The sequence below is a fragment of the Chiloscyllium plagiosum genome, chromosome 33, assembly GCF_004010195.1.
Source record: "Chiloscyllium plagiosum isolate BGI_BamShark_2017 chromosome 33, ASM401019v2, whole genome shotgun sequence".
NCBI lineage: Eukaryota > Metazoa > Chordata > Chondrichthyes > Orectolobiformes > Hemiscylliidae > Chiloscyllium > Chiloscyllium plagiosum.
In genome coordinates this window covers 31,050,431-31,071,357 of record NC_057742.1, presented here as the reverse complement: position 1 = coordinate 31,071,357, position 20,927 = coordinate 31,050,431, and the positions used below count along the sequence as shown (strand labels likewise).

The window sequence follows — 20,927 nt, the reverse complement described above, 5'->3', positions numbered from 1 at the left end:
TTTAGAATAACTTTAATTTATTTGATAAGCCAACTGACAGGATATCACAACTTAACAAAGCTGTTCCAATTCCTGCAACATCCCATAAACACACCCCTTGGCAAAAGGTAAATTCAAATACAGGCAGGGGTTTTCAGAGAGAAAGTTCAGGAAAGACCTCTGTTGAAACATGGAATTTCTTTTCACTGTAGCCACTTCTCTGCTACCAACAGTTTTCTGACTGCTTGCTAAAAACCAAACTAGAAAAAAAAACTGGCTGAACTGGCCACTCCCCTGCCACTGTTCAAAGTAAGGAAAAAGTGAGGACTGCAGATGCAGGAGATCAGAGCTGAAAATGTGTTGCTGGAAAAGCGCAGCAGGTCAGGCAGCATCCAAGGAGCAGGAGAAGGGCTCATGCCCGAAACGTCGATTCTCCTGCTCCTTGGCTGCTGCCTGACCTGCTGCGCTTTTCCAGCAACACATTTTCAGCACTGATCAAAGTAACCATTTCCAGATAAATCAGTACTTCTGCCTTTACAATCCATCTTGAAAAAAAACCAAGGGTAACACAAAGTTGTTAAAGGGGCAGCATTGTCGCAATATGTTTTCCCAGCTTGAGGCCAGTCTAGGTGAAACGCTTGCATCAATTGTGTCCAACAATTAAAGAATAAACGAGAACTTTCCAGGACCTGAAGCATTTATCAAACGGAAGGGACAGTATTGTTTGGAAATTAGAGTTAACCAATGAGGACTACCATTGTTTCCAAATACTGTTTCATAGGAAATAGGAGCCGATGTAGGTTCTTTGGCTCTTTAAGCCTTCATGGCCAATTATCGAACTCTGTTCCCACTTTCTCACTCTTTGTTCTAGCAAACAAATAATGTAGATTAAGGGACACAGCATCCATTAGAATCAATATTAATTCTGGAACCATTGATTAAAAACCAGATGTAATTTCAAACAATCTGATGAATCCATGCAGTCAGCTTGGAGAACTTGCCAATGACTGACAAAGCCTAAAATCTCCAATTTGTTTATTTGTTCATGAGTTTTTTTTTTCCATGGGATGTGAGCATCACTACAAGGTCAGCATTATTCCTTATCTCTAAGTATCATTGAGAAGATAATGGTAAACAGTGTTCTTGAACCACTTCAGTCCAATTCTATAGTGGTTTAGGAGATTGGAGTGGTTTTCAGAGCATAATTAGGAGTCAACCATATAGTGGGGACTGGAGTCACTAGTGGACCAAATGGACTAAAGGCTTTTGGGAACCAATTAGATTTTAACAGAATTTGATAGTTGCCTGATCATCACTACAGAGATAGGCTTTTAATTCCCAATTTATTAACTCATTGAGTTTAAATTACATCAATAGCCATGGTAGAATTTTAATCTAGGTTCCTATTGTCTCTGGATTACGTGTTGAGTGATATCATTACTACACATCATCCCTGTAAGTTACAGGCAATTCCAACTGACCAGATATTATCTACTTCTAGTAATTACCATTGCACAATCTAAAATACCTTTCAGGTTCATAATTAGAGTTATAGAGTCATTTGGTGTACAGCATGGAATCAGACCCTTTGGTCCAACATGTCCATACTGACCAGTTATCCTAAACGAAGCGAGTCCCATTTGACAGCATTTGACTCATATCTCTCTAAACTCTTCCTATTCTTGTACCCAACCAGATGCCTTTGAAATGTTGTAATTGTATCAGCCTCCACCACCTCTTCTGGCAGCTTGTTCCATAGATGCAAAAAAAAGCCCCTCAGTTCCCTTTTAAATCTTGCTCCTCTTATCTTAAACCTATGACCTCTAGCTTTAGACTCCCCTACCCTGGGAATAAGACCTTGGTTATTCACCCTATCTATGCCCTTCATGACTTTTAAAGCCTCTATAAGGTCACCCTTCAGCCTCCGACACTCCAGAGAAAAATGTCCCAGCCTATTCAGCCTCTCCACATAGCTCGAAACCTCCAATCCTGAGAACACCCTTGTAAATCCTTTTTGAACTCTTTCAAGTTTAATAGCATTGACTGATGTCTACAATATACATTGAAAATACTGGTGGGCTGGTTCAAGATTGGAATTAATGGCATTCGCATTGATGCAGCTAGAAATAGTGCTCAATTTTTGCACAGATAAAAATTGTTGTTCTGGCTAAATGATTCAAATTTGGCTGAACTAACAGTCTGATCAAAAACCAGAATTAGTAAGGGGATATATTGAATTCTGATTTATTTTATTAACCTATTTTTCTTGCCAACGTGTTCAGAAATGTTATTACACACCTCTGAGAAGGTGGGTCTTGAACCCAGGCCTTACATAGAATTCTTAGCTTGCCTTGAGCTCTGAACGTATAAACCCAAGTTTGAGAAACAGTACATCTAACTGCTACACAGTATGAAACTATTGCAATAATAGACATTTATTTGGCAACACATTGCCTCAAGTATGTGAGCAGCATGTGGAAGCCTGTGATAAATAGGTCAGTGTCTTTTCAGGGTGAAGATTTATTTGTGGGCAGGTTCAGTCAGCCAAACACTAAGGCAACAGACTGTGCAAGCTAGAAGTGCCAACATGTTAAATCACATGGAGTAGTGAGACAGTTCTGCAAGGAGTGATTTTACAATGCTGGAGAGGAATGTTTGTTTTTATACAATAAAAATGTTAGGACATCAAGCTGCAAAAACCCATGCAGTTATTCTTCATTTGACTTTTTGAAAAACATCCTTACCAAATTAAAGATGATCTCCTCCATTGTATTTTCTACTTTGCTGACATCTCTTTTATTTAAGTTATGTCGGGAGTTCTCAGTAGTAATAGACAATGGATTCATTGTACTCATTGTTTCTACCTGCAGGTGAAAAGCAATTTCATTATTCATGATTCTTGAATTCTATGTATAGCTGGATCCATACAACTTTGATAAACTCTTTAACGCACATCGCTTTCACATGAGAATAGTTTTGAACATCATTTGTTTGGGGTGAATTAAAGAATCCTCACTCTGCTGGCTCAGTTGATAATGGTGTTGTTTGAAGCTATGTTGCTGAGTCTTATAATCTAAAATAACATCCTGATTCAATTACTGACCTCTGGTCAGCTAGTTAATGGTTACTAAGCAAGGCAATAGAGATGCTATAATCGGAGCATTGTAGGTAGTGAGCAAGAAAAGAAATACAACTTCCTGCTCCACAGGAAGAGGTTAGAACTAGGTGTCATCACCAAACCTATAAATACATTGGACCCTATCCAAGCAACTATTCTTTATCCTCAACAATGATCAAGTAAAAGGAGCAAACCACCAAACTGACCTACTGTGATCCATATAGATTCATAGATTCATTCGGGACGTTGAGGTTGCATCAACAATAACTACCACTGAAGGCGCACTCATCCCAATTTCCTGCACTTGCCCCATATCCTTGAATGTTATTATATTTCAAGCGCTCATCCAAATATTTTTTAACTATTGTAAGGTTTCCAGCCTCCACTATCTTCCCAAGCAGTACATTCCAGATTCCCATCACCCTCTGATTGAAAAAATATTATTTCCCAAGTCCCCTCTGAATCTCCTGCCCCTTACCTGAAAACTATGCCCTCTTGTGATTGACCTTCAACAAAGGGGAACAGCTGTTCTCTATTCACCCTGTCCATACCCTTCATAATCTTATCCATCTCAATCATATCCTCCTTTGGTCTTCCCTGCAGTAAAGAGAACAATCCAAGCCTATCTAGTCTCTCCTTATAGCTCAATTTCTCCATCCCAGGCAATATTCTGGTGAACCTCCTCTGTACCCCCTCTAGTGCTATCATATCCTTCCTGTAGTGAGGTGACCAGAACTGTGCAGACTACTCCAGCTGGGGCCTGACCAATGTTCTGCACAATTTTAACATTACCTCCTTGCTCTTATACTCCAAGCAACGACTGATTAAAGCAAGTGTCCCATATGCCTTCTTAACTATCCTATCCACATGCTCTGTTGATTTCAGGGATCTGTAAATAATTACCACACGATCTCTCTATTCTCCTAAGCTACTTAAAGTCTTGCCATATATTAAATACTCCCTCATCTTGTTTCTTCTAAAATGCATCACCTTGCACTTTTCAGGGTTAAATACTCTCTGCCACTGGTCTGCCCATCTATATCTTCCTGCAACCTATAACATTCACTATTAACCTCTCTATGAATCTTGGTGTTAGCTGCAAATTTGCTTAGCAATCCCTCACATTTTCAGCATATCATTTATATATATAACAAACAATAAGGATCCTAGTACTGATCCTTGTGGCACACCACTGGACACTGGCCCCCAGTCACTCAAACAGCTTTCTTCTGCCACACTTTGAGCGCTATTACTAAACCGATCTATCTCACCAATATCTCCCCATTTCATATGCTTCATATTCTCAATCCATCTCCCATGTCAAAAGCTTTGCTAAAATCCATATTATCAATATCAACTGGACTTGTCTCACCCACACATGATCATATTTTCAAAAATATTCTAACAGATTTGTTAGGCATGACATCCCTCTGACAAAGTTACGTTGATTATCTCTAATTAACCCATGCCTTTCCAAGTGGGTATTAATTTGCTCCTTCAGAATTTTATACAATAGTTTCCCTACCACTGGGTTGTAATTTCTTTATTCGTCTATACCATCTATTATGAAGTTGTAGGTGTGTACTGTACCTTTAAGAGAGAGTGACTGCTGTTCTGCACTGAGAGCTTACAAGCACCTATGTCATTTGACTAACTAGCAGTCCCAGGGTCTACTGGAAAATTGAAATATGTAACATTTGGCTGAGAAATAGATACCTGAGTTGGTTGCTGTTTTGACAATAATTTCAATTTAACCAATCAATTTAAATTATGCCCCAAGATACTAAACCCAACCGAGTTTGCATTTGTAGTTTTGCCAACATTGAACCAATGAGACGATCCAAAATTGGGGGTATAAAAAAGGCAGGCAGTTTGACAGTCAGACAGTGTGACTGCCATTGAAACACTTTCTATCAAAGATACCTTTTCATATGAAACGTATTCATAGTAAAAGAAAGAAGACGACCCAGGGAGTTCCTCAGCCACAAAAAGACACTGACGATGACAGCCGCTGTATGGTTTTGAAATTAGGTTCATATAATTTTAATAAATATTTTATTGGAACAGTACATTGTTATAGAGTTGGAAACCGAAAGTAAGCAGTTAAGAGAAAGGGTGGAGTTTAGAGTTGTGAATAGTTGTTGTTTAATGTTCACCTTTAGAGTTAAAGACTAAATTGATATTATTTTCTTTAAATAGTGGAATTTGGAAGTTCTTTGTCACTCATCTTTTGACAGATTACGAGGTCAGGTGAGCTTTTATGGGTGTTTGGTTTAATTAACAGAGGGGTTCACCGCCATGTCATAACACACTCCGCTTAAAACGTGGAATCACATTGGCCATCCTCCAGACCTCCGCATCTCTCTCGTGGCTAGAGAGGAATTAAAAATTTGTGGCAAATTCCTGCCTTGCCTCCCATAGTGACCTGGGATGCAATTCCTCTAGGCCAGGGGATTTGTCTGTGTTTAAGCCCAACAAAGCCTCCAAAACCTCCCTGTGTTCTATGTCAAACTGTGCATGTTCCTCACAGTCCCTTTTCCCATATTCTGTATCTGTGTTCTCCATTTCCAGAGTGAAGAATGAAGTATTCATTTAATACCCTTCCAATATCCTGTGGCTTCACACAAAGGTTCCTTGGTTCCTATTGTGTCCTAATCTTTCCCTGGTTAATCTCTTCCCCTTAATGTATTTATAAAATATTTTAGGATTCTCCCTAATCCTGTTAGCAAGTCCTTTCTCATGCTCCCTTTTTGCTCTTCTAATTGTTTGCTTAAGTTTCCTTCTGTACTTCATGTGTTCCTCTATGGCTGCAGCTGAGTTGTCTACTTTGGACTTGCTAAATGCCCCACTCTTCTTCCTCCTCCAGTCCTGAATTGTCCTAGACATCCAGGATTCTCTGAACTTATTGCTCCTACATTTCCCTCCCTGGAGTAAATGTTGCACCTGTACTGTCCCCAGCTCTTTTTTGAATGCGCCCCATTGCTCTGCTGTAGACTTACCCACAAGGAGTTAGCCCAGTTTATTGTGGCCAGATCCTGCTTCATTTTAATAAAATTTGCCTTCCCCTAGTTCAAAACTGTCATTTGCAAGCCATCATTTTTCTTGTCCAGAACAAATTTGAACTGAACCATGTTCTGGTCGGTATTGCTAAAATGTTCCCTCACTGCCACATTGAACATCTGGCCAGCTTCTTTCCACAGAAACAGATCCAGCACTGTGCTGTCCTTTGTTGGGTCTTTTATATGTTGATATAAAAAACTCCCATGGATACATTTTAAGACATCTGCCCATTCTAAACCATTAACACTATGGCTATCCCAATTTATATGGAGAAAGTTGAACTCCCCGAGTATATTTACCCAATTATTACTCCTACACACCTCTGTGAACTATTTACAGAGTTGCTCCTCTATTTCCTGCTGACTCTTTGGGGGCCGTATAACACACTCCCAGTAAACTGCCTCCTTAATATTCCTAAGTCCTACCCACAAAATTATCATCTTTCCTTACTGCAGTAATTGACTCCTTAATTAATAGTGCTACCCACACCCTTCTTACACCCTCCTCTGTCTCACCTAAGAATCCTATAGCTCAGAATGTTAAGTTGCTAGTCCAATCCTTCCCTCAACCATGCTCCTGTGATAGCAACAAGATCATACACCCAATGTGCCAATCCATGCCACTCACTCATCAGTCATAACTATTACATCCCGAGCTTTAAGGTGAAGTCCATCCAGCCTTGTCTTACTCTCTTGACATTCAACATAGAACTCACTATGGCTTACTTCCCTTGCTGTAACATGATATGTCTCCATTTCATTGATATTCTGTGTCCCCTCCCTCTCCTAGACGAGATAAAACTCCATTCTGGGGTCACATCTTTGGCGGCAGAAACACCTGTCTGCTCCCCTAACTAAAGAGTCCACTATCACTCTTACTTTCCCTCCACACCTTCGTTTAGTCAAACTGCTTGTGATGCCAGAAGCTTGTCTCTGACTGCATTCCTCTGAAAGACTAGCACCCTCATCAGCTTCCAAAATGGAATACCAGTTAGTGTGCGAGACCCCAGGGGATACCTGCGCTACCTGCCTATTCTTTCTGGTCTGTCTGGTGGTCACCCATTCCCTTCTTTTCTCTAATCACTTCAGCTGTGGTATGACTCTCTCTAAATGTTGCTATCCATATAACCCAGCCTCACGAATGAGCTCTGGTGTCTCCAACCGCTGCTCAAGCTCCGAGACTCGGAGCTCCAGCTTCTGCAGCTGGGAGCATTTCCTGCATATGTGCTCACCATCTGTGGTCATACGGCAATCCTAATAATAATGAAAAGTCTCTATTAAATAGACAACAGTCACAATATCATAGCATACTTGTCCTAACTATAATAATAGTACTTGAAGAAGATCAAAGTAAAACATAAATATCATTATTCCTTTAATAATAAAATCTTTGTTTTAAATTAGTATCCTCAAAAGAAACTATAAATTGTTAGTTACACGATTCACAAATTCCTGAACAGAACATTAATACAGTATGCAATACACTATAATATGCCGACAATAATGATTTTCATCATCTTATCCCTTATTTCCTCACATGATAACTTGCACATTTTAAAAGTGCAAATTCTTACCCAATTTTCAGCATTGGAAGTGTTCACTGTGCAGTTGATTTGGCCCCATGGAATGATCTTCGATTTGAACAGTAGACTGTTACCAAGGAAAGCTGCAGGCCAGTCAATTTCAAGTACAGCACCACTAATTGCTGATGGACCATTGTTACGTAGCTAGGGTGAGACACAGAACGGATTATATAACACCTTTATTTCATAACCATTTGATCATTTTCAAATTAACTAACGTACCGCACCATGATGAGTTAACTTCTTTTACCTCTTGATGAGAACAAGAGGTCACTGCTCTGCCAATTTGTTCACTAAGAAGTTTGTAATGATTATAATTCCCCTGTTTATTGAATACCCTTACTTCTTAAGTATCTGTCTCCGTCAATTGTTTTTGCAATCACAATATTTTGGGATTATGCATTAGACATTCTTGTGGTCATTTGAGTTTTTTGAGAATAAGCTTTTAGCCTGTTTAGTTCTAATACTATGAATGTCTTCCCCTGTTTTGGACTCCTTTGCAAACTGGAAGAGAGACTTCTGATTGTTTCTGATTTCTATTTTCACATGTTCAATAACTTTCAGGTTGACATTGCAAGTTAAATGAACCCACTTTTGATAAAGTTCTACTGAATTAGAGCTGTTAACCTGGAGCTCTGGTAGTTTTATAGTTGACATATTCCCTAACTCTCAGCATCAAATGCACCATCGAGTCTGCAACTCAACTTGCAAGGTGATGCAAATGAGAGTTTGCATTCTGACAGTGCACACTATTCTGAATCTGTTCCTCCACCTCATCGAGCAATTGCACCACCCCTGGGGTCATTTGGATTTATCCAGTCTCACAAAAGAAAAGGACTCTATTTTTCATCAGGCCCTTCTTCGTTCAGGCTCAGTCACAATCCTAGTGTATCACCAGAAAACTGAGGCAAAATCCTGTATGGTCATAGCTGAGACACTGATTCCGAAAGAAAGATAAGAACAAATGAATTTGTGTGTCAGGACTTAAGGTGGGATTTTCACTAATGAGTCAGATAGCACAAATTGGGAAATTTCCTGACGCGCAGATCTGCCTCAGTTTAACATGCTTATTATCTCACAATTTTCACTCCAAGGCAGAGTGAGGGATATATTGTGAGATAGAGTTGGGTCCAGAAGCAGATCTTAGATGACCATGGGCGCTGGCGAGACAGGCTAATAAGGTGTGTTGTGGTTCTCTGCGAATTCATGTCAGTTGTAATAAAAGTTGCCTTCCAGCCTTTACACTTCATGCTGCCCAGCAACTCCCCATAGCACCTCATACTCTCCATGCCAACTCATTTCCCATTCATGCTCATTCACCCACAATGCACTATGTATATAATAACAATGGCATGTGTGGAACTGCTGCGAAAGAAAAGAACACTCTTCGGAGATATTTTAAAAAATTATTGGCTGTTCCTACAACTCTATAAATGTCAATCAAACAGACCATTAAAGTATCAACAACAGAGGTTTCAAACACTTTATATCTCTTAATCGAGTCTGAATAAACAATTATTCCTTTGTCAACGGCTCACAGAAAGAACAACTTATTTTCACTGTGTAAAAGTGTCATTCGAACAAAGCCAAGAATTTGGTTTGCTTGTTAAAACAGATTCCCCACTGAGTTATTGCTTTGATGGTCTGGGTTCTCAACTGAGCTTGCATAATGGGGAATACCTTGTGAAAGTGCAGAAAAGGAGCATAAGTTGGAAATGGGTTAGAATGGAAGGTATTGGTAGGAAGGAATTGGTAATGAATGGAAGGAATGGAAGGTAATGAATGGGCCACAAAGAGTGGATAGGTGTTATAGATTTAGCATTTTCAATGCATTTTTCAAATGGTTCCAGAATCCAGACTATGTTTCATGATGCCTCTGAAGGGCTATGAGCCATGGAAAAGCTGACTTCACAGGAATTGGGGCCTAGGTGATATTATCTTTGCAATGGAGCTAAACAGGTCCAGAATGCAGAGCATGGATTCGCTACATGCTTCCTTATCTCATGCCAGCAAAAAAATTGTTGTTGTCAGCGATGTGATAGAAATCCTGGAATCTGACCATCCCCACTGTTTTTAAATGACTCCAGATTTATTCCAACCCCACGAAGGTCCAGCCCTTAGGTCAATAAGATTTATTCCCCTCACATGCTGCCCATGTTGTCACCAATCAAAAATGCTATTTTATATCAACTTTGTCCAATTAGTATTCATGATTCAATTTAAATTCACTTCTTATGTGGTTTTCCCATCGAAAAACATCTGTGTCTCACTGAAACTTAATACAGCAAGATTGTATGCCAGTCTACATCATAAGGCTTTATCAACTACCATACCACCTTCAAAAATGCATGTCCAGTTTAAAAAGTGCATTTGCTGCGATTTGTTTTTTCAACATTGAGTCCATTGACATTTCTGAGAAAATTGTGATCATATTTCTTCTATTAAGCAACTGACCCACACAGGGAGGAGACACAACATATGTAAATTTAGTGGCTCACTGGAAACTATATATGGTATTGTTGCTATCATGTTGTTTACTGGATAAAAGCACCCACAAAGGATAGCTGATGTACATTGGTTCACCTTGAACATATGACACAGAAACAGATCATTCAACCCAATTAGTCATTCCAATCCACATTAATCTCACCCGAGTCCATCAACTCAGTTCAGCCTCACGGAATTTTATTTTCTTCTAGTTTTCTTTTGGAAGTATTCTATTCACCTCAATGACTTCCTGTAGTACTGTGTTTTACATTTTAACTACACTCTGAGTGAAGTCATGTCTCTGTAGACTCTATTAGGGAGCAGAAGTCATTTGGTTCGATTCCCATCTTGCACTCCCATCAGGGCTCCTGATGAAGGGCTTATGCCTGAAACGTCTATTTTCCTGCTCCTCGGATGCTTTTCCAGCACCACACTCTCGACTCTAATCTCCAGCATCTGCAATCCTCACTTTCACCTCTATGACCTTAGTCCAATCAATAATTTGACAATAATGAGCCTCGTGTTAGGTGGGGAAATGTGGTCAAGGGGTCAATCTGACATCTGTTCGGTGACCATGAAAAGACATTCACAGGCAGAAAATTGGTTTGAAGCTGACTATCTCCTAAGCCCTCCCCTCAGTCATAACCCACTAACGGTGGGCTAAATCCACCCATTACTCAGGGGCAAGGCCCACCCTTGGGTGATGCTAGTCAATCTGAATGGTCAGCAGCCCCCATTACTGCTGGCAGTGCCAGAACTTAGTTGTGGGCACTAGGAATCTTCAGAAAGGTGTCCAAAAAAAGATCATGGCTGACCTGTGAAGGCAAGCTCTGTATTTCATGGTGGTGAAGACTCCGAGAGAGAGTTGGGTGAAGAGATGGAGGCAGGTTCTGCTGGGCAGGTGTTGCTGAATTCTACGTGGGTGGCATCTGGTGCCCTGATATACTTAGGGCATCCCGGAATAAACTCCCCCTACTATTCTTCCCACATTTATTCATGTAGGTATTTAAAAACAGCTTGCCCATTCCTGTCTGACTGTCCACACCAGCTATATTTTCGCATGGGCAGAATATTAAACGAGTCAAGGAAGAGGAGAGGAGGAGAAATTTCTAGACAGTAAATGAACTGTGGAATTCTCTGCCGTAGAAAGTGAAACTATAACATTGAATGTTTTCAAGAAGGAGTTAGGCATGGTTCTTTGGGGTAAAGTGATTAGAGGGTAAGGGGAGGAAACAGGAACAGGTTACTGAGCTGGGTGATCTGTCATAATCATAATGAATGGCAGAGCAGACTCAAAGGGCTGAATGGCCTACGTCTGCTCCTATTTGCTTTGTATCAATGTTTCTAAGTCAGTTGAGCTTTTAATAATCTGAGAGGCCACCAACAAGCTCAATTAACCCTTAATTAGGTATTTGCATAAGTGGGTCTGCCTGAATTACGGGCTGAAATTGGAGGTGGGTGGGTAGGTAATGGGGGGGGGGGTGGAGGGGCACCCTGGGACATATCGTACACACCCCCACATAGCGGGTGCATATCTCCCAGTGTTGATGTATAGTGGGGACATTGCTGATCTCAATTCTGGTGTCCATTATACTCAAAGAGCCTGGTAACTGTAAAATGTAAAGAAGGATTAATTAGGTGAGAGATTCCGATCAGAGGCAGTTGGAATACAATAAGATTAATGTGGATTAGAAACACTGTTACTGACTAACCTGTGAAAAGATCTAATTCTCTGCTCTGTATTCCACAGAAACCTAATTATATGGGTAGTTGTCACTCGATTAGTTGAACCTATTAACTGAGCATCATTGTAGCCAAAATTTCACAACTGGGAGACATGGTGAAGATTGGCAAATGTTATTGATGCAAAGATTCAATGATCTGTGACGAGGGCTCAAATCTCACCGTGAAGCTGGCAGAATTTAGGTTCATAAATCTGGAATTGAAAGTTAACCTAATTAATATTGTGGCACAGTGGTTCAGTGGTTAGCAGTGCTGCCTTACAGCACCAGGATAAAACAAGGATGCTGGAAACCAGATTCTAGATTAGAGTGGTGCTGGAAAAGTACAGCAGTTCAGGCAGCATCCGAGAAGCAGGAAAATTGATGTTTCTGGCAAAAGCCCTTCATCAGGACCTGGGTTCAATTCCATCTTCGGGTGACTGCCTGTGTGGAGTTTGCACATTCTCCCCGTGTCTGTGTGGGTTTCCGTCGGGTGCTCCAGTTTCCTCCCACAGTCCAAAGGTGTGCAAATTCAGTGGATTGGCCATGCTAAATTGGCCATAGTGTGCAGGGATGTGTAGGTTAGGTGCAATAACCTTGGGAAATTCAGAGTGAAAGGATAAGGGATGTGTTACTCTTTAGAGGGTCAGTGTGAACTTGTGGGGCCAAATGGCATGTTTCCACACTGAAGGGATTCTATGGTATTCTATTCTACAGTAATATTGACCAAGAAACTATCACTGATTTGTTAAAAAAACCCATCTAGTTGGCTTTAAAGAAAGAAATCTGTTAGCATTACCTGATCTGATGCGTGTGTGATTTCAGACCCATAGCAATGTGACTGACTCTTAAATGCCCTCTGCGATGGCCCAGCAAGCCATTGAAATCAAAGGCAATTAAGGATGGACAATAAATGTTGGCTTAGCCAATGACACCCACATCTTATGAGAGAATCAAAAAGTAAAATAGCTGCCAGCATGAGATCAAATTAGTGTAGTAAATGCCGCCTCTCTGTCCCAAGATGTGGACGCCGATCAAGACATGAAATTATTTGCTCAACCAGTACGCATGCATATAAAAATGGCAACATCAAAAGCAAAAGATGGCATATCAGATAACCATCAAAATGCAGTACCTTTAAATCTGACAGGCGCTGTACCTACCTCATAGGTGTGCTGTATCATTGGCAGAGGCTCATTCTTCACTTCTAGATCTGCAGATGACTCTAGATCAACATAGGGGAGGACAATGTTCTCAGGTAGTGAAGCCCTGACATTAAAAGACAACAAGTTATGAAGAAACTCCAAAATCTTTAATTTTAAATAATTTTGTTCCTTTGATCAATTTTCTCACAACATGCAACCATTCCCTGGTTTGCCTCCGATTAATTATTCAACTTCTTTGATTGAAGGGTGATTCCTAAATGCTGGGGTCGATATGCCATTTTCCTCTGTTTATCATGAATAGAGATTATAGCTCACATTAATAGTTTGACATGTTGGGAGAGGGGTGTTGCATTGCATGTTAATAACAGCGACAGTCTTTCAACGAATAGAAAGCAAGTCAGTTCCGCAATGCAACACCATCTGCTTGATTTTCCTTTTTGTGCACCGTTTAGGTGATACCCAGTGTTCAAACAGTGAAGAAAGGTATTATATGTGCTGACTTGTGATTCAATTGCCTGAAGATGTCATTCTCCGATTTTGCAGACTGGTATAGCAATCACTGTAGCTCTAAACAGACGGGTTTGTGAGAGTATTTTTAAATCAGTGAAGAAGACCAAAGAACCAAGTCAAGGAGCGTTTCCCTGGGGATGGGGGAGTTCAAAACAAGGGAATATATTTGAAAGGTAAGAGGAGAAAGGTTTAAAAAATACACGAGGGGCACCGTTTTATGCAGAGCCTTGTTTATGTGTGGAATGAACTGCCGGAGAAAATGGTAGATGCAGGTACAGTTAAATGTTTAAAAAGTGTTTGGATAAGTACATGAATAGGAAAGGCTTGGAGGGATATGGGCCAAATGCAGACAGGTGGGATTTGATTAGTTTGGGAATGTGGCCAGCATGGACTGGTTGGACGGAAGGGTCTGTTTTAGTGCTGTATGACTCTATGACTCTAAGCTGGGCATCTGTTCACATCAGTGACATTGGATGATGAAGGCTGATGAGAAAACCTTCAAGCTTTCCTCCAAATCACACCTTATCCTGTTCATTGTTGCTGAACGAAAATTCTGAAACTCCTATCTAACAGCGCTGCAGGAATACTTTCACCACACGAACTGTAGCATTTTAGGAAGAAGGCCTATATCAATTTTCTTTGAGGAAAATTAGAAATAGGTCATAAATACCAGCCTTGCCAGCAACATTCACAATATAGAAATTAATCTAAAATCATGATCACTGTTCTATCCTGTCCTGGCAAAGCATACCTCATGCTTCCCTGCATAGGTACAGATGGTTTTCTTTGTGTGGTAAGGTGAAGGCTATTTGTTTGATGCTGACTGCACATCTTCGGCTATTAAGCCCAACAAGCAGTGCAAATAATTACTTCTCTTATTTCCACAGTCTTGAGAAAGAGTCAGTGGGTCATTATGGACAAGGCAGTTCAGTGAATGCATATTGTACTGTGGGTAAGCCACATTTGCAGTGAGTGCACGTCAGAGGTAGAGTTATATCAGAGATGGGTTCATCCTGCCAGGAACATGGGAAGGCAGGATTACTCCTACAGTTCACAATACCACACATTAAAGACAATAAAAATAAATTTGAAAAGATTAACAAGACTGATTCTTACCCTGTTAGATAAATCTGGGTCACAACTTGAACAGGAAACGTCAAATAGATCTCCTCACTGCTGGAATTTCGTATGTTTTTACTGGAAAATTAAATTGATATCAAGTTACTGAAGGATAAGAGTAAGGAGCCAATGTTCTATGATTGAATTTGTTCCATTATCTGAACCTTGACAATAAATCACAATCTCTTACTCACATTTTCTCATGACTACATGAATTAAAATCAATGCAGATAGAAGTGGAGGTGAAATGGTACTGATGACATTATGAGATAGACATTGAATAGCTAGTTCAATGTGATGGTATAATGAAGAGAGCTGTTGGATGTGATGAGGCAGCGTTCTCAGTAAGAGTGAAGCCACAGTCTTTCATAGAACCAGAGGCTTTCCCCCATGGGATTAATCAAGGTATCCTTCTTCATTAATACATGATATATAATGGACTGCAGTACTTAGGAATGATTTGATTGTATTTGGGTCCAATATGTTTTTGTGTTAGAACATCAATGAGATGCATATTTTGCATCTCAACTTTTCTGTTTTAGCTCATACACTATTATACTTGTAATTATTCTGATCATTGAGTGTGCATATTGTGTAATTAATTAATTTTTCTTTCAATTATAAAATCATGAGCCATACCCTTCTCTCTGAGCCAGCCTAATCCCTTACAAGATGAGTCTAATCTGCTCAGAATTTTTAGAAAACAGCTAATGAAAAATATGTTTTTCCCACCAAAATTAAGGAAAATATGTTCTAAAGGAGGTAGCAGTGTGAGGAATGTCCCTCAGACTCAATGATATTTGTGTTCTCTCTACCTCCACTCTCTATTTCACCACTATTTCACTCTAACCTCAGCTCCTGAGATTTGTCTTCAGGTCACTGAGATTGAGGTAAGTGGCATAATATTCATTAGACTCAATACACAAACTTCCTGTGGAAGGCTGACAGGAGGTTAAAGGAGCTCATATGTGAAATGTCAGTGAGGCCCTAGGCCCAATTTCCACTTCAGTAATTTAGACATGACCTGAACAAAACCTATCACAGACAAAGGATAAAATTTCTGCTTTTGTATTTACTTGTCTCAGAGATAGATCCAAACACCCTTTTTTAGTTTTATGGCAGCCTGGTAGCATTAGTCATAGACCTTGAAAGATTCATGCATTCCAACATCTAGGATATTCCTCCTTTTTAGCAATTTTGAATATCAAGCCTTGCTTGATATTCTTTGTAACTTATTTATTTGACCCACAGTTCCTCATCACTATACATTATTTGCCAGTAATTGTAGACAAATTGAGGGTGGTATGGTAACTCAGTGGTTATTACTGCTGCCTCATAGCACCAGGGACCCAGGTTTGATTCCAGCTTCAGGTGAGTGTCTGTGTGGAGTTTGTACATTCTTTCTGTGTCTGCATGGGTTTCTCTGGGTGCTCTGGTTTCCCTCCTCAGTCCAAAGATGTGCAGGTTAGGTGGATTGCCCAGAGTATTCAAGGATGTGCAGACTAGTGGATTGGCTATGGAAAATGCAGGGTTACAAGGATAAGGTAGAGTGGGATGTTCTTCAGATGGGCTAAGTGGCCTGCTTCTACTCTGTAAGGATTCTATGACACATTTCCTCGGAATTGTCTCCTATCTGAGTTAATTATATCACTTATACCTTTTTAAAAATGTTCTCCTATTGTATCTGCATTTGCCTGCAACCTGATTCCCCCCCCCCCCCCAAATCATTGATGAAGATGATGAGGTTCAACAAGCCCAGATGATCTTGTGCTACTTCTCTGATGCTAGGCCCCTGAGGCAAACTCCTTCCCAAAACCGTTAATGACAGCTCGCTATTTATCAGAATACAATTTCATATCTAGTTTCAAATCTGCCCAACAATCCCACAGGATTCATCTCTTTGAAAAACCTGGCCAACAAAGTTTTCAAAATTAAGATATTCAAATAACTGCACAGAGGCTAGTATCCCATCACTAAATCACCCTTTATTTACATGTGTATTGTACATGGACTGAGACCAGCCAACTCAAAGCCAGTCCCTAGACTGTGGAGACATTCTGAATCTCCTGTTTATATCAGTCAGCCAGGGCTCCCTGATTGGCCCAGGGTTAACAGCCACGATCAAGAATCTCACAGTCAATGAGATCCACTTGGCCCTGGTTCTAATCACTACAGATATGCAATGGCAACCAGCCTCTTACATCCTCATCTCACCCATTCCTCACCTCAGGAAGTTACCCTTATCTTTCAAACTTGTAATCAATCCACAAATAAACACTCTTAACACTTTCTGACAGTTAAGTCTCATTCCTGAGCTCATGGTCCAATCAAAGATCTTGGAAGAACTTGCACCTCCAAAATCAGTGGCAATCTTTTCCCAGATTGAATCTCTCCAATGGTGGGGCATTATTCCATTTTGTCCTCTTTTATGCTTCAACATAGAAGACCACTCCATCATTATTTAATGTTTCACCTCCATTCCCTATTCTGTAGCTAACTGGGTCTGGCTTCTTCTCATTTCACATTGACCTAGCCAAGTATTATCAGTTTGTCTTCACCCTCAACCTCACCTATGTGCTTCAATTCTGTGGCATCATCTCAAACTATGGCGTCAGCTTTCTCTCTATATACAAATACACTCAGACTTTCTGGCAGTGAGTAGAGAGAAAAAAACATCAACACTCACTATCATTCTTTCACTGAAACAGAGAGCAACTCCTGAAATTCACACATTCACGGTGAAAAGAGGAAATTCAGGAGTTCCTGTCAGCGATTAATGTTGAGGCTCATCCAATTTTCAATCAATTAGAAATCACTGAACTGATGGAAACTTCACACTATTAGTTACACAGAAGAAACCTTTGAATAACTGACATCTTATTGAAAATTTTATGGTTTCATAATTGCTACTTATCAGCATCACTGGCCCTGCAATTTAATTTTATATTTGTGAAATATCAAATTTCTCCAATAATTAAAAATTAGACATTTAAGGTTTTTTATACAACTAAAGAATTTGTTTGTGGTATTTCAACTTCTACTTTGATTGTGTGCATACCCAATTATTTATTTCACTCCCTGTAAAATGTTATATTTAAAAAAGTGCATCTTCCTTTCCGGTTTGTTGTCTGTGAGGATTATCTTGTTTAAAGACATTGTTGTTTCTGGACAGTGGGAGATCCCTTGGACTTGGTCTCAGATTTAAAAATCAAAACAGGGGACACCAATGCCACCAAGACTTCCAGATGTTTATGGGAATCTTTCTTTGTGTCCAGAGTATGCATCGTCAATTCATTGACCACAGACACCAAGCCATTGCATGTTATTGTACTCAATGTTATTGGGCGGCACGGTGGTACAGTGGTTAGCACTGCTGCCTCACAGCGCCAGAGACCTGGGTTCAATTCCCGCCTCAGGCAACTGACTGTGTGGAGTTTGCACATTCTCCCCGTGTCTGCGTGGGTTTCCTCCGGGTGCTCCGGTTTCCTCCCACAGTCCAAAAAAAAATGTGCAGGTCGGGTGAATTGGCCATGCTAAATTGTCCGTAGTGTTAGGTAAGGGGTACATGTAGGGGTATGGGTGGTTTGCGCTTCCGCTTCCGCGGGTCGGTGTGGACTTGTTGGGCCAAAGGGCCTGTTTCCACACTGTAAAGTAATCTAATCTAATCAATGAGGTGACTTGCATCAATCCTTGCAAGGGACTGACTGGGTTGTACAAATGTACCGTCAATCTGAGAAGTTTTTACCTCATCAAATATTGTTCAACTTCTCACATACAGGATACCCTCTTCACACTTACAGGACATATTTCTGACCAGTCCTATCCTCAGTAACCCCATCTGCAGCTGCCTCCTGTTCTATCACAAGGCAACAAAAGGTATGACAAACCTTTCCCTATCTGTTAAGAGTTATTTAGAATCATTGATTCCCTACAGTTTGGAAGCAGGCTTTTCAGCCCATCCTGTCCACACCGCTGCTCTGACAAGCATTTCTTCCCAGACCCTCACCCCCTTCGCTATCCCTGTAACCCTCTATTTCACATGGCTGATCCACCTAGCCTGCATATCTTTGGACTGTGGGAGTAAATTGGAGTACCCGGAGGAAACCCATACAGACACTGGGAGAACTTGCAAACTCCACATAGATAGTTACCTGAGGCTGGAATAGAACCTGGGTCCCTGATATTGTGAGGCAGCATTGTTAACTACTGTACCGCACCCACTTACTGCGTGGTTGGATGCACCACCTTCTCAACACAGGCCAAGCTTTCCCGAGACATTATTTTCTTGCCTGGAGAACACTTTTATAAATATTGGCCAGCGTGGGCTGCTTTGTGGCCTTCATAGATATTTGTCATGGGGCTTTGATCAGATTTGCATGTTTTAGCCCATTCAAGGCTTTGTAATATTTACCTTTTAATCTGCATGCTGAGCGTGATATTCTCCACCTGGTCCAAGTTGTGAACCATGAAATGGAACGTTGCCGATATCTAAGGAGAAGCAAATTAAACAAAGCTTTTCCATTGTCTTCGTCATTGGTGCAGTAAAGTGACTAGCTGTGTACTTATCAAAAAGTCAAGCAGCAATTACTAATCAATACACAACAAAGCAAATATTCCAGGTCTGGATTAATATATTAAAGTAACAAGCCAGAATTTATTTTCTACAGCCAGCGTTCTGGCCCTTTGAGCAGTTGATTTGTCATTACAATATGAAGCATGAGGTGAGCTGGTTAACAGTGAGGTCGTGAGGACATGCGGGATTAATGTCTAACATGCACCTGATGAGCATAATCTGTAGCATTCTCACACAAGAATAAACTGACCTTCAGAAGATGTACCGAAAAGGTTGATTAAAATGTATACTTCCTGTCAAACCTCAGTAAGCAGCCAGTCATGAGGTGGATGGTTCAGTGTCAAACATACTGCCTCATGAGTAACATAGTTCAGGAAGGTCTAGGGTCAGACCCTGGTTTCCTCTGAGAGAGTGCTTTGTGGGTTGGGTGGAAATGTCCCTGTTCCAATCAGGAGAAGCAAGTGACAAGAATCAACCCCTGGGGTTTTATTTAGCTTATTCTTGAGATGTGGATGCCATTGGCATGTATTGCTCAGCCATAGTTGGCCTTGAAAAGATGCCAGTGGGTTGCTTTATTGAAGAGCTGTAGTCCGATTGGTATCTAGTGAATTGTCTGAGAAACAGCATGTGTGAGCATCAGTCATCAGCTGTGATGTATATCCCTTTCCCCTCACCTCTTCTGATCTGAAACTCCCACAGTCTCTTAGCTGTCATGCCAGATATAGGCGGGAGGATGCCAGTACTATGGCAGCATGATGGCTCAGTGGTTAGCACCAGGGACCCAGGTTCAATTCTAGCCTTGTGTGACCATCTGTGTGGAGTTTGCATATTCTCCCTGTGTCTCTGTGGGTCTCCTCTGGGTGCTCTGGTTTCCTCCCACATCACAAAGATGTGCAGATTAGGTGAATTGGCCATGTTAAATTGTCAATAGTCTTCTACGTTAGGGGCATTAGACAGGGGAAATGAGAAGCAGTAGGGTAGAAGCATGGGTCTGGGTGGGTTACTCTTTGGAGAGTTGGTATGGACTTGTTGGGCCAAATGGCCTGTTTCCACACAGTAGGGTTTCAATGATTCTCCTGTGGAACCCAACCCCAGAAAAAGTAAAGGAAAAACAAATAGGGTAAATATTGGGTAAATTATACATCCATATATTGCGATATTGCTATATCATACATCGTCTCTTGAATTCACCCTTCAGTTGTAGCAGTACTTTGTTACACTGTGATCTGTAAATACCACCATTTAGATATTCTTTGGAGCTCACCTGTGCACCACTTTTCATAGGATTACCGAGGTCACAGATCAAAGTTTTTGTGGCATTCTCCGCCTGCACGTTACAGCTCAGCTTTGTGGTGCCCTTAAAGAAAAACATGTACAAACTTATGGAAACAGCAAGGAAATATAACCTGTCAACATCAAAGAAGAAAAAGTCCAAAATTGTATTATACAGGAATTGTACGATCATAAATGTGAGATTCCAAGCCCAAGAATAGCACCATCCCTTGGCTGAGATGAAAGAAAAGGTGGATCAAACTTGGAACTTTGTATAGTTATATCCCACAGTGAGGGTACCCTGAACTGATTTTCAAGTTGTCCTGAGTGATGTGTAAAA

The 20,927-nt window shown here is 40.6% G+C and overlaps 1 protein-coding gene across 1 annotated transcript in view; it reads right to left on the bottom strand.

The window, feature by feature from the left end:
* LOC122539985 (integrin alpha-V-like) overlaps positions 1-20,702 on the bottom strand; it is a 33,557-nt gene extending 12,855 nt beyond the window's left edge. Inside the window, exons 1-6 of the mRNA XM_043675238.1 lie at positions 20,580-20,702; positions 19,154-19,230; positions 14,740-14,820; positions 13,111-13,216; positions 7,731-7,883; positions 2,724-2,843 (exon numbers count right to left, since the gene is read on the bottom strand). Of these exons, the coding sequence (XP_043531173.1) occupies positions 2,724-2,843; positions 7,731-7,883; positions 13,111-13,216; positions 14,740-14,820; positions 19,154-19,230; positions 20,580-20,687 (645 nt within the window). The 5' untranslated portion in view covers positions 20,688-20,702. The remainder of the gene's footprint in view (positions 1-2,723; positions 2,844-7,730; positions 7,884-13,110; positions 13,217-14,739; positions 14,821-19,153; positions 19,231-20,579) is intronic.
* Positions 20,703-20,927: the final 225 nt, after the last annotated feature.